Source organism: Antrostomus carolinensis, unplaced genomic scaffold (assembly GCF_000700745.2).
Source record: "Antrostomus carolinensis isolate BGI_N321 unplaced genomic scaffold, ASM70074v2 scaffold16711, whole genome shotgun sequence".
Taxonomy (NCBI): Eukaryota; Metazoa; Chordata; class Aves; order Caprimulgiformes; family Caprimulgidae; genus Antrostomus; species Antrostomus carolinensis.
Window position 1 is genome coordinate 13,388 of NW_010292157.1, and position 14,425 is coordinate 27,812.

The window sequence follows — 14,425 nt, forward strand, 5'->3', positions numbered from 1 at the left end:
ATACTACTTGTTTTAGGAGGCTTTTCCTTTTCTTGCTCAGCAACAGAAAAGAGGTTCTCACTCATAAATGCATTTTCTAATGTCTGGATAATTCATATATAATTACTAGCATAGATGGACAGATTTGCTTTGCTCTTTTCCTCAGTGAGTGCTACGTACATCTGTTAGGAAAGATCTCAAAGTGCCTTGTATCTCCCGTTTTCTCTGGTCTTTATGATAGCAAGTCTTCAATCTGCTTTTTCCTTTTATTTAGTTCTTTAATTTGAAATTAGCACAAGTCTTCTCTGGGGATTAAAAATTCAGATATAATTCTCGCTTCTTTACTGTTGTCCTTTCAGATCTTCCCAGGAGTATCTGCCAGCTTCAACTAAGCCTGTGAAGTTAGAAATCTTTGCTTTGAGCACTCTGTATTTGCTGTTCATGTGCATGTGTTTGTAGATGCACATGAACCTATGTTTGCATGTACTGGGGTTTGAAAGGAGGGAGGTGGAACCGGTATGCCGGAGTGTGTTGGCTCTGCAGTCCCAACCTCTGTCACTTGTGCCAGGGACTGAGGATGAGCAGTCTGTCATTCAGTAACAGGTCCTTCCACTGTGGGGAGAGGTGGGGATCTGTTACTTACCCCTTTCAGGCTCTGCTAGTGATTTATTTTCCAGTTAATTATATATTTTTTAAAATTTGGTCAGTTATGGGTCAGCATGCAGACAGACAGTCAGTAACCAGCCTGTATTTCTGGCCATTTGGCCAAGCCCTCCACAGTAGCCATTCCTTGGGTTCAAACCTGACATAACCATGACTCTTACTGGAGATATGAACTCTGGCTGAATGCAAATCAGAGGGTTGTGTTCTAGAACAGCTTTCTGTTTACTGCTGATACTCTTCCTAATGCAGCTTAGAATGTAGGTGGCTGCCTTTGCCACCAGGGCAAACCTGCTGAATCAGGTCCAACCTGTTGTCTACTAGGAACCCCAGATCTTTTTCTGCAAAGTGCCTTTCCAGACAGTCAGCCCCCAGCATGTGCTGGAGCGTGGGGTTATTCCTTCTAATGTTCAGGATTTGGCATTGCTGGCATTTGAACTTCATGGTATTCCTGTTGACCCATTTCTGCAGCCTATTCAGGTTCCTCTGAATTGGCAGCACACACGTCTGGTCTACCAACCGCTCCTCCTAGTTTTGTTATTGTAGCTTGACTTTTGTATCAGTAGGTTGATTAGCTACTGATCTCTTCAAAGTGGTTTTTGGTTTGAAACTCCCTGTTGGCTTTTCCTGAAATGGTGTTTTTTCCCCCTAATTTATTTCTGAAGTGCTTGCTTTCCAGTTCTGACATAAGAATGCTGAGAGGTAACACTGTATTGGTGTGACTCTTACAGGGGCATTTGCCATTTGCTGTAGTAGGAAGTGTAGAAGAGGTGAAAATTGGAGACAAAATGGTGAGAGCTCGTCAGTACCCTTGGGGCATTGTACAAGGTAAATGAATTCTCAAAGGTATTTTTACAAGATTATTGTTGTTGTTGTTGAAGTATAAAATTCAACAATACTAAAAGGGGCTGGTATTATCCACTGATGCTATACTGATTGTGTTTTGGAGTTTAGCAATCAATACTTGAGGTGTGCACTTACTGGTAGTTTCATCAGCGCTGATGCATCCCTGGAATCAAGCTATGAGACGTGTGTTTGATTAGATTACTATGGTGGCAATGCCTCTAGCACTACCAAATTTCAAAGGTTTATGATTGTCAGTAAAGAGGGAAAAAAAGAGAGAAATTTATTGTTGGTCAACTTGAACAGGAAATCAGGATGTGCTGGAACATGTTCACTATTATTTACAGGAATGCTTCAATGTGTATATTAGAAATTATAAGGAAGTATAAGAGGTATAATAAATGAGATATCTTTTCCTGGAAGTATAAATAGTAAACAAAATAAATTAATCTCAGTGGTGTTTAAAGTCTATTTTGACAATTTTGCTACTTATGCATAATAATAGAATCTTCTTCTTTTAACTGATTAGTGGAAAATGAGAACCACTGTGACTTTGTGAAGCTTCGTGAGATGCTTATTTGCACAAATATGGAAGACTTAAGAGAGCAGACTCATGCACGACATTATGAGTTGTACAGACGCTGCAGACTGGAAGAGATGGGCTTCAGAGACATTGGCCCTGAGAACAAACCAGTCAGGTAAAGTCAGGAAATGTGCAGCACTTGCTTTCAGCAGCCATTCACTTCACATTTGACTGTATCAACCCTATACAGAGCAGGCTTCATACACAGAATAGGTTTTCTAAGAGCGAGAGAATTGTTTTATTGTTTTTTTTTTTTTAATCAAAGTATATAGCTATTCAGTCACTTATCTTCATGGAGAAGTATATGGGATTATATGAGTGTTGCTTTTTAAGGCACACAAGCTAGTTGTGTTTCTGAAATCTTTCTCTTTTATAGTAAACCTGTGGATTTAAATTTTCGTTATGGAGAATGTAAATTTTCTTCAGGTACATACACTTTACACCTTTGAAATTATTTTCATTTTATATTAGCATGCTGGGTTACTTTCTCTCTTAATAATGTCTGATTCTAAACAATGGTTTGGTTGGATTCAAAGTTCAGATGGAACTAAAGCAAAAGCTTTTACAAAATCGTGGGTTACACTGTTGGCTTCCCACTTTACCTGCCCTAATAACGAATTTCTAGCCTTTTCAGGTCAAGAAATTTCTTGCTAGACTGTAGGAAGTTAATAGAGGATTCCAAAGGAAAGTTGAGCAGAAGGTTAGGGACACTTGGTTGTTTCATGTAGTAAAGCTGCTTTCTGCAGGAGGTATTTAAAATTTCTGTATCCAGTTTGTTTAATCTTTTATTTCCAGTTCTGACATCTTCGTCTTCCAGCTTCCTTTGGTCATTTTACGTGTGGGACTGTATTTTGTAAGTTGTTAGAATCCTCATAGGGAAGAACTGATGCTTCAGGAGTTGTTCAGTCCTTCACTGTTTAGGAAAGTGCATCATCGCGTAGTGATGGTGAGAAATACCAAACATGAAAACAAAATATGACTTTACATTAAAAACAGTTTCTAGTGCTTTGAACCAACTGGTTTGTTTACTTCTTGTTTTACTTAGTGACCAGACTGTCTTTACCCATTCTGTTCTGGTAAAAATAAATTACTTCTAAATGGCTTCCCACCAAGTGGCTTAAATTCTTTGCTTTCACATGTACTTTTGCACAGAAGTTCTAAGGCAATTGCAGTTGCTGTAACTGGTGGAGTGTTGATGGAGCAGCATTTCTTTTGCTTTGACTAGGTCTAATTATATATTGTTCAAAGAATAATTATGTAAGATTAATGTGGCCAAGGCAGATGCTGGATGTGGGCACTTCTTTCTGAAGTCTTAATGTCAAGGCACATTTAATGATTAGTTCATTTAGATGATCTTGAGCTGACCATGAATCACAGTGGTCTCTTGCCATTTCTCTTGACTTAACAAGAAAGGAATAAATCCTTTCCATAAATAGAGAACCAAAGGTGAATAAGATTTAAAACCCACTGAAACTGACCATAGACTTTTCATTGGGTTTACATGTAAGTTTAAGAACATACACTACAGCTGATATCTTGTTATCTTTGTCCAGGGAAAGTTTTTTTTTTTTTTTTTTTTTAGAGATTTGTTCATGGCAGTATTGACTGCAGTACCTTTGGCTTTTCTGAACTTGAATTTCTCGATGTACAGCCATCTCAAGATGAGTTAAATCATAAAAATTATCATCCACGGAACTGTTTTGTTCCACAAACACAGGAATTGTCTTTGTAAACCCCCTAACCAGTTTGCATTTTACTAACTGTATAAAGTGTCAGGTGTGTATCAGAATGTCATAGTATTTTACACTTCAGAAGTTGGTTTAGAAATGGCTTGCTTTGAGGAGATACAGAAAAGCTAAGTTCCCTCTGATGTGTAGTTTTTATGAATGGCCCATGAAATGTTAGTTTATTAAGAGCTTTGTGGCAAGACAATACACCTAATAATTAGTTTTGGTAAATAGCATCCATATAAAATGTCATTGTTTTGGAAAGATGAGAAAAGGTATTCCATAAGAATCCAGAAAATTTAACTTTTTCTCAAATTTACTGCAATGGGAAAAGTGGGATTGGATCTAGAATGTGTGGTTGTCCCTCAGTTATGTGGGACAGTGAATGACACTGAGATCTGAATGAGAAGGCATTTGGTCTTTTGGGAGAGACTTTTTATGATACCATAAAAAAGGAAGAAAATTTAGAGGATCTGTATGTACTGTAATTAGCAGAGTAATGTTGCCTTACCCGTAAGGTGTTTTATGTAGCTATGGAGGAAACAATAAAAAGTGTCATCCTCAGCAGTGTGATAGGAAACGTCTCTTTCAGTAGAGGAAGGTCAGTGCTTCCCATTTTGCTGACTTGTAAATTTAAATGTCTTGCAGAATAGGGACTATCCTGTTCTTCTAGGCAAAAATGTGTTATTAAATTGTCATTTTCTTTGTCTTTAAATATGTTTACAATATATAGATGTGGAATCTAGGAGCTTTAGTTTTGAAGTACAGTTAGTATTGCATAGCGGTATATGACTGATGATTGAAATTTCATGCTACTTGTGTAAGTAATGATCAGAATTCATGGTGAGAAGTCATATTTTATGCCTGTGATGTAGCTGCTGTATACTAAATTTGGTAATCTGAATTGGGTTATTTTATGTAAATTTAGACATTTTCTGCTAGACTTGAATAATTGGCTGATTTTGCTGCACTAGGGTTTGTAGCATTTGAATATTTACACTTAAGTAACTAACATGCCTTGCCTTTTGGCTTGTCATGAAGAAGCTGCCTGAGAAGTTTCCGTAGAACTCTCTTGGATTTAAAAGTACAACAGTAGTTTATTCATCTGTAATTGCATGCTACCACAAAGCAAACCCAGTAATTCTTGGATTTTCAGCTACCTTGTGAGATAGGTTCTGGGCAGGCATCTGTAAAGACCTTCACTTTTACACGTGAAAAAAAATGTTGGCAAGCTTTATTTTTTTTATGGGAGACATGGAAAGAGATATTTTCAGCACAGAATGGAAAAATATATTTGCATCTTTATTACTAGGTGTGAGGAAGGAAGATAAAGATAGTAGTAGTCTGAAGTGACTGTCTTGTGTACAGTTTTAAAAATACCTATTTCTAATCTTATATTTTTTGTGAATTTGTGTAATAATAACTTCCCAATTTGTTCATTTGCAACTGCATTCTAAGAATTAACTTTTTCATTAACCAGTTTTCCAGTGAAAATGAAGTTTACATAGTCAATCTGTTAGTCTCTCCCTAATAATTTATGAACCAACTCTCCATTTTCAAACTTCAGTAAAGGTTTGGATGCTTCCAGGGGATTACATGGTTAGTGTTCTCACTGCAGGAAAAGCAGAAGACCTCTGCTGCTACCAGTTGTTGGCCAGCCAGTGTGCATTTTTTGTCAATAAATCCTTTCCTCTGAATGAAGTACTCTCTTTTGAAATTCTTGGGAGCCTGGCAGTACTGCAGTAGGATGAGAAGGTTGTGGGTGATTTGGAAGTCACTAAGGCACATGAAAGATCCATGAGAGTGCTTGCAGTAAGAATAGGACCTTTAGGAAGTATGGACACTAATTTTGTGGTTAAAAAGGTGTGTGGATGTAGGTAGGTCTTTGGGTATTACAATCATTGAGAGAATAGAAAATAAAATAATCCATAGGAATTTGGACTAATTCTGGACACGTGGTTTACACTGGCATTTTATCAAACCATTATTTATTTAAATTGGGTAACAATAATTTGGATAGCCTATACTAATGGGCAGTTGGGAACTTAATTAATCTCATTCATATACCTTGCAAAAACAATATACAAAACTTTTTTATGAAAATAAGAGTTCAGTCTTATAGTGGGGTATCATTACAAAAGGTGATGAGAATGAGTCGTGTATGTTCCATATCAGATTAAAATACAACACATGATAAACCACTTTAAAAATCCAGCGTACGGTACTTCAGGGAATAAATGGAATGCCATTCAGGGCTAAACTTGGTCATATAGGTATAATTTAGTTTCCAAGCCATGAAAAGCAGCCAATCAGGAATGGGCTTGGAAAGCCTGTTATGGCAAAAATTATGTAATGAAGTCAATGGATAGCAGAGTATTTTGCAGGGTGGTTTATGCATTTTATGCAGTATCTGTTGGATGTAAAATCCAGGAAGTACTTTTATTATAATCTTTTAATACTTACAAGTGGGATTTTTATTTCTTTGTTGTTGAAATGTAAAGATAGACCTTTTTTTTTGTGGATGGTCTAGTCCTGCTTTTTTAATGGTCCAATTATGTCCATTAGAAACATGAATTCCTAGTTTCAGGTCAATCTCAGCAAGAGATAATTGCTGAGATGTCCAGAATGGAAAAAACTTGGGATAGTTGAAAACAGAAATGTAGACATGAAGAGTGCTTCCAGCCCAACAAACTTCTAAATATATACACACCTAGTAAGCTTAGATGTTTGCAAGGGAGGAGAGGATTACTACTGTTTTGAAGTTGGACATTTTCTAAGTCCATTTTCCAGTCTAAGCGATGTTGTTGCTTAAGGGTACGTTTTTGTTTTGAAAGACTAAAATTAATTGGCAAGGATCTGTTGAAAAAAGCCAAAGATTGATATTCAGGCTGCGTGCTTGCATATTTAGATTCTCTGATGTTAATAATTCTCTGGTTTAGTTGTTTTTCTGTTCTCATAATTACAATTTGTTCTTCATCATAATTGCAGTTAAATATAATTGTAACATAAACATCTCAGTTTCTCAATATGTGAGCAATCATATATTCCATGCTTTATTCCTCCCTGAAACTGGGATATTCAGACCCTGCAGTTCTCAAACAAAAACATGTTTATTTTTCAGTCTGTTTTAAGGATGAGGACAGAAAAACAGGAAGGATTCAGTAATGTGAATAGCTCAATGTAGAGGAAGGTTGATACTACTCTAGTTGTCTTTCCTAAGAAAGGAAACCTAATATCTGAAAGGCTATTAGACTTCTTCCTTAGGAAGTCACTTGGGAATGGAGTTCATCTGACCAACTACAGACCTTTGCATTTGAGCTAAAGATTTTAACCTCCTATGGTAAGACCTAACCACATCCAAAATACATGTTTTTCATGCCTCCACTGGGAAAATGGTAATTATTTAGATCTACCATGTCCTTAATGTTGCTTAATATCAACTTAGGTAGTTCATTGAGTTAAGGGACCATACTAAAAATGCCTGCCACTAGTTAACTTTGAAATTTTTTAGTTTTTCTGGTGTACCTTAATTGATAGTTGAATGTTGTGCAAAAAGTTACATGTGTAGTTTTCACATTTGAAAACTTCTTAAAATTTAAATGAACAAACTAAAATATTGTGTAAATATGTGTTGTTTAAAGCGCACAAACATTGTGTTCCACTGGGAGTTTAGTTCACTTCAATCAAAGTCTTTATTTGTGAGTGTAACATGTTTGATTTGCATCTTTATATTTAGGCTTCCATGTTCTAAGTCTTATGTAGATAGGAAAACTATATGTCACAGCTATGCTTCTGTAGAAAGGTAGGTGATAGTGCTGTTATGAGGTATGTAATGGATTAGTGAGGTGTAGACTTCCTTCACAATCCCTTCCCTTCCTCTGAATCCTCAGTAGGAATACATTATTTAAATAATTATCTTTAACATCTTAATTTTGCAAGTTGTTTTGTACAGTGTAAAATTATAGGGGTCCAACCCAGAAGAATGAGAGAATCTGTGAATTTGATTTTCATAATGTGCTATGTGAGAAGCAGTGAAACCAGTCTGCAGGTAAATGGAAAAGTGTTTTACTATGAGCAATGGATGCAGTAATGATGAAAAGGTTGCCTTAAGATCTGGTGAAATATTTTCTTCTCTCCTCACACCATCTAAAACCAAAGGCTGTTTGGATTATTATGTTGCTGATATGCCAAACACAGAGGGGGAAAGTTCTTTTATTTTTCTTTGTGATTTCCAGAACAATTCAGTCCAGGGGGAGGGGGATTTAAAAAAATACACTTTTATTTCTCCTCTTATTTGTACATGTAATTCACTTACTCAGTGATTCCAGTGTCCCCAAAGTTAATCTTTTACTAATTTCAAGGCAAAATTCCTTTTACCTGATAAACTAGCTTAGTCTAGTCTAAAGATGTCCATATAATGAAAGGAAATGGCAATTGCAGCATGTTAGCTTATTCTAGCATTTGTTCTAGCAGCTTTATTGCACTCAGAGGCAGCATGTTAGCTAGCAGAACTGACACAGGGCCCAAAAGTGTGTATAGTGAGATTGCTAGCACTTGAAAAACCTGTGCTGCAGCCTTACTGTTATTACTTATGCTGTCTAAGCTTAAAGAGAGATAGTGTGATTAATATACCTGTGTGAAAACCGTGCCCTCATTTCACATGGTAGATATAATTTCACAGTGACCTAAGTTACTTCAGAGCTGATAAATTAAATAAAACAAACCCAAAAAGATTGTTCTTCTGAATTTGTTTTGTTGTGATGTGTTGCTCAAGTAAGATAGAACAGGAAAAGTGCTCTGACCTTGAAATCTTAGAATCATTAAGTCTGTATGTGCAACTTCAAGATGATTCTTCTCTCTCTGTAGATTATGTTTTGAATACAAATAAGAAGCTTTAAGATTGGGAAACTGCCCAGTCATCGTAAATTTAAATATAGAAGAGAGTTTTTTAACCTCTCTGAACCTGTTGCTGTTGCTCAAAATCAGGTTTTAGATGCCCTTTTTTGTAAGTCTTTCAATTTATAAACTGTTTTAATAGAAACAGAAAAAGATGAGACTTAAAAACTGGTCCAAAAGTGTGTGCGTGTATTAAAAATATAAAGCCAATTTAAATATTTGATATACATATATATTTATTTTACATCAGAGTGGAAGGCATGAGGTAGCTGGCAAAGGACAGTAACTCATGATAGCTGAGAAGAACTGACTAGTCAGCACTCAGGAAGTATTAGAATAGATGAATGATGTTAAGAGAAAGGCCACAGAATAAAGACAGAACATTTTACGTGTTTTGATCCATTCATAAGCCCTGTATCCTACAAGGTACTGGACAGAGCCTTTTTTTTGTTGTTGTTGTTATAACCATTAGTACAGCTCTGATCCACCCATTCTGCCTCTCTGGAATCTTGTGACTCAGAGAAAACTGTGGTGAATGTTGTGTTGGAAGAACTTGTATCATTAAGCAGGTATGCTTTTCAAAGGTCATGTGCTCTTTGGTGTATGAGATACATCTCTGTACAAGCTCCATTCCTTTTTTTTTCCTGAAAAGCAGAACTTTTCCTGCCAGCACTGTGGTGATAGCAGTGGTAGTACAAACCCTGAAAATGTCAAACCTGTAGTAGTATATGAATAAATTACCAGCATCTTTTAATTTGCTATGATAACACTTTGATATGAAAGCAGTTTCTCAATTTCATGTACCTGTTATTTGGAGGAAAAAAAAAATTGTCTTGTGTAGTGAAATGTCTAGTAGAGTAATAAAAAAAACCCCCCAAGCCCCCCAAAAAACAGGAAGGAGGGCATAGGTTTAAAAGTAAAGAAATGCTTTAATTACTTGCTGTTTTGTTCTGTTGTTGGATACCTGCTCAATTATCTGAACTAATTTACACCACCTATATAATTTCAAATATAAGTGTAGTATGTATGCAGTATATTAGCTTATGTGAGAGAGGATTCAGGAAAAAAACAAGCACTCTGGGTGTTTTGGCTGATGCATATTGGCAATTAACCCTATCTTTTGGAGGTTGAACTACTTAGGAAATTGTATTTGTTCTATATTACTGTAACTCTGCCATATTTAAGTTTTGATATTACATAAAAGAGTGGTATATATTTTGAAGGTTCTGTTATTTTCCTTCCTTTTCATATAGGAATAATCAGTTTGTTCGTTGTGTTAATGCTCCAGATGCGTTGTTTTTGTAGTGTCCTATTTTAAGACTGAGGTTTCACAATGTGGAAACTTTTGGGTATTTTTCTGGCCATTTTGATATCTTATTAATAAGTAACTTAAAGAAAAAGATTCTGCATGTTGTAGGCAGAAAGTCAGGTCTTTTAGAACATGAGATTCCCGAGTGCTGTATTTACTTTGAAACGTAAATTGCCCAGGAGCTGTTAGCATAAATAATTTTGCTTGGGGTTGTTTACTTAAATAAAAATTTTGAAAGGTAAGATGTTTGCTTCTGTTTAGGTTTGTCTATGAATTTTTATGTGGGGAGCTGTAGAAATTAATATTTCAAATGAATGTTAATTGTTTAAATAATGTTCCAGATTGTTGGTTTTCCACATTGAATAAAGCAGTGTACTGGAGACTTGCTTACATTTTAGGACTTCAGTTTACAGGAAGCCTATGAGGCAAAGAGGCACGAGTTCTACCTTGAACTGCAAAGAAAAGAGGAGGAGATGAGACAACAGTTTGTACAGAGAGTGAAGGAGAAAGAAGCAATATTGAAAGAAGCAGAGCAACAGGTAAGCATGCCTGTCTGTCTTGAGTTAGTTTGCTGAGATTTGGTACAGTAACAAATTCACAACTAGTTGATATTTCTAATTTCCTAGTATTTTGAGGGCAGTAATACTTAAAAGCAGATTGATTAGACATAAGCAAACAAGAGAACAAGTCTTATGAGGAGCAGCTGAGGCAACTGTGATTGTTGGCTGGAGAAGAGGAGGCTGAAGGGATGCTTTATCACTCTCTGCAACCACCTGAAAGGAGGTTGTAGTGAGGTGGGTGTTGGTCTTTTCTCCCATGTAACAAGTGCTAGGACAAGAGGAAACAGCCTTAAATTGTGCCAGGGAAGGTTTATATTGGATATTAGGAACATTTTCTTCAATGAAAGGGTTGTCAGGCATTGGAACAAATTGCCCAGGGAAGTGGTTGAGTCGGCATCCCTGAAGGTATTTAAATACTTAAAAGATGTGTAGATGGGGTGCTTAGGGACATGGTTTAGCGGTGGACTTGGTAGTGTTAGGTTTGTAGTTGGACTCAATGATCTTAAGAGTGATTCCATGATTCTATAAATGGCAGGGGTTTTTTTTGTTGTTGTTGTTGGTTTTTTGTTTGTTTTTTTTTTTAAGGGAAGGAGGTTGTTTATGGTCTAAAGGCTTTGGTGGATATCTGGGAAAAGTCAATAGAGTAAGAGGTTATATGGTGAAGTAAGAGAATGATGAATGTAATGGTTGCATGTTTCTTCATATTCTCTACCAGTATGCTGAGAAACATTGGTATGCCATTGCAGCACAGTGGGTGCTTTTCATGCTTTTCATGGGTAGGTTGCTCTGTAAAAAACAATATTTCAGGAAAAAATTCCAGGGGTTGTTTTTCAGCCCAAGAGAGTGGGGCATGTATGTTTGTATGACCTCCAGGTTCAGTTCTTAAATATAAGCTCAACCCTCATGTTGACAGGTTTGGAACGGGGCAGGTGGTGGTGGGGTTTGTTGGTTTTGTTTTGGTTTTAAATCTCATCTACTCCCATCTGCCTTAAGAATGTTTGGAGACATGGAACATTTCTTGAATATGTTGTCAAAGATTTAGTCCTGTTAAGCTGGACTGGCAAAACAGGATTTTCTCATTCTCATTTTCTCATCTACTTTCTGCCAGACTCTATCATGGTCATGTGTATTTATATGCAAACACTAGTTTAATTGAAATTGGAAACCTGTGTTTATTTATTAATGTTATTTTCTGTACCTCAGTCTCCCAGCAAAGACGTAGCAGTTTTTGCAAGATGTTCAGATGGACGTTTTAAATAAGAAGGTGGCTTAATACTTTTTTTTTTTTCTAAGTCTGTTAAGCCCCCCATGCTACTTGTGGAGAAAAATATCAGGTTCAGTCCTTCTCAGTATGAGGCTATCCAACTGGAAGAATACTTGGCCATGTTCAAAGTAGGTTCAGCTAGGTCTTACACAGTATCTGTGGTACCCTTTGATGTTTTCCTTCTGTGATTTATACCAGGCAGTTTGTGAGCTCTGCATATTACAATTGAATTATGGAGATAAGTTTTCCCAGTTTCTGATGGAGGAGAGTGATCATGCAGTCACTCCTAAAGAACATTTGTCTCATACACTTGCTGCTTGTTCTCTGAGAAGTGTGCATGTGCATCTGGAAACTAAAGAAAAAAGGAATTTCTGTTGTACTTAAGATTGTTTTCATGTCCTTCATTTAGAGGAAACTTGTAGGTGCAATATACAGCATTACCACTCCTGAGACATACAGGAGTTTAGGACCTTACTGTTTTTATTGGTATACCTGTTTTTGCAATGCATCTGGTTAACTGTTGCACGAAATAAATAGATTAATAGTACACATATATAAATACCCACACATTATAAAATCTGACACCTCTACTGTGTAAAACAGGCATACTGTTATGTTTATAATCTTAGTTAGCTCCTTCTTTGCAAAAGATGGAAATAAATCTCTCTGACTTCTATACCAATATAGCTGCACTCAGATTGAGTTACATCAATAGAGATGGATACAGAAGCAGGACTCTAGGACAGCTTATGTGAGGTGAGATGAGAGGTGAGGAAGAGTGAAGTAACCTGTGGTTATTATGCATAACTTCACAGTAGGTTTAAACTGGTCAAAATGCACCTGGAGAGTAAAATCCATTAATATGTGAAAAGAAAAATCAAAGAACAATTAATGCAGAAAAACAGTCAACTTCTGTCAGGCCACAAGTAACTCCCCCAACCAGACTTATTTTGTGTGTACATATTAATATGTAAATGTAATTAATATACATATTAAAATGATATATATGTGAAAATACATACCTGTGTAACTAAAGTATGTTTGATTCCTTGCTCACTTGCTTTTAGGAAAGTAGATTCTACTTGACAGATCCTGATTTAATCCTTCTGTTGGTAATTGTTTGCTCTCTAAAGGTCTCTATTTTTGATACAATAAAGATACAGTAAAATCTAGTAGGAAATCTAATATTCACTTAGTATCTTCCACGGTTTCCACCTGTGCTTTGTGTGTAGTAGCCTGGCTTCCATGAGAACAATCTGATATGAATTATTATTTTTCTGGATTGCTGTTTTTCAGTCTTATCAGTTTTGGGAAAGAACGGGAATTTCTTATGACTTTTAATGCAAGTTGAGCTTGGTTTTACTGTTTAATTGCAGAGGGGTTTTTGTATTGTGATATCACCACCTTGTGTTACTAGTTGGAAATATTTTTTTGTACTTTCTTTAAACAGATACAGACTAACTTTGAACATCATATGCTAATGCATCAAGAAGTGAAACTGAAATTAGAGAAAAAGAAAAAAGTTCTAGAAGACGAAATAGCTATGTTTATTGAGAAGAAAGCTAATGCTGAATTACTCCAATCACAAGCATCTGTCTCTACCCCTGTTAGTTTGAAGAGAGACAAGGACCGCAAAAAGTAAGTGCTGATGCTAGTCATCAGAAGCAGCAATAGAAAAATTCTTTGCATATCACTTTTATAGCACAAATTTCAGTAATCTTTTAGAAAATATACAAACATGCTCCTATTCTGTTATGTGATAAGAAGACAGAGGTGTGTAAAATACTCTCATGCTTGGATTTACTTTTAGAGTAATCGCTGTATGTTCTATGAGCATTCTTTCTTTTTCTTCTGTTTCTTTTTCCATGAAGGAAACAAGGTTTTTGACTTGAACTGTTGTGCTTTGATGTCAGAAATGAAAAAATTGTGAATGTTCATGAACAGAACGAGAGGGAGAGGGATAAGTTAAGCAGGGAGAAAAATTCACCCAGGGAATTCCAGAAATAGTATTTGATTGCAGCACTCAGGTTTTGAGTGTAGAATATGTTAGTTTTCTGAAGCTGTCTGACTGCTGCTGTCCTATGATACTAGGTGTATCTTCCTACTACAAATTTTTGAGAGGAGAGATTGATTAAATTGTCTCTAAAATTACACTGAGTGCAAAATATGACCTGATAAACATTTCGCTTTCTTCCCTCCCACCCACTTCTTTCCTTCTTCACTCCCAAAAGAAAACCTCAAATAAATTGTGGAATTTCAGAAATGTATTCAAAAGTAGTCTCCAGAATAACATGCCCAACTTCTTAATATATAAACATTGAATTAAATGTTCACATATAAACATTAATTTTTTTTCTCCTCCAAAACCAGAAGTAGTCAATTAATTTATTAATTTCATTTCCTGATAGGTTATTACAACTTTACTGCAGATGACATTTTGTTGATTAATATCTTACTGCAACTGAAAGCAGATTTTTTTGATCCAGAAAATATTCATAACTGCTGGATTATGAAAAACTCCATAAGCTAGATGGGTACACGTATTTCCACAAATATAATCAAAACAGCTTTGACGTTTTTGGGTTCTATACTAGCAGCCTGTTT

At 36.0% G+C, this 14,425-nt stretch overlaps 1 protein-coding gene across 1 annotated transcript in view; it reads left to right on the plus strand.

Moving 5' to 3' along the window:
- LOC104531841 (septin-10) overlaps window positions 1-13,835 on the plus strand; it is a 26,065-nt gene extending 12,230 nt beyond the window's left edge. The window contains 7 exon segments of the mRNA XM_029087188.1: window positions 1,371-1,467; window positions 2,012-2,180; window positions 7,529-7,594; window positions 10,404-10,536; window positions 13,272-13,459; window positions 13,693-13,798; window positions 13,800-13,835. Of these exon segments, the coding sequence (XP_028943021.1) occupies window positions 1,371-1,467; window positions 2,012-2,180; window positions 7,529-7,594; window positions 10,404-10,536; window positions 13,272-13,459; window positions 13,693-13,798; window positions 13,800-13,835 (795 nt within the window).
- The last annotated feature ends 590 nt before the right edge of the window (window positions 13,836-14,425 follow it).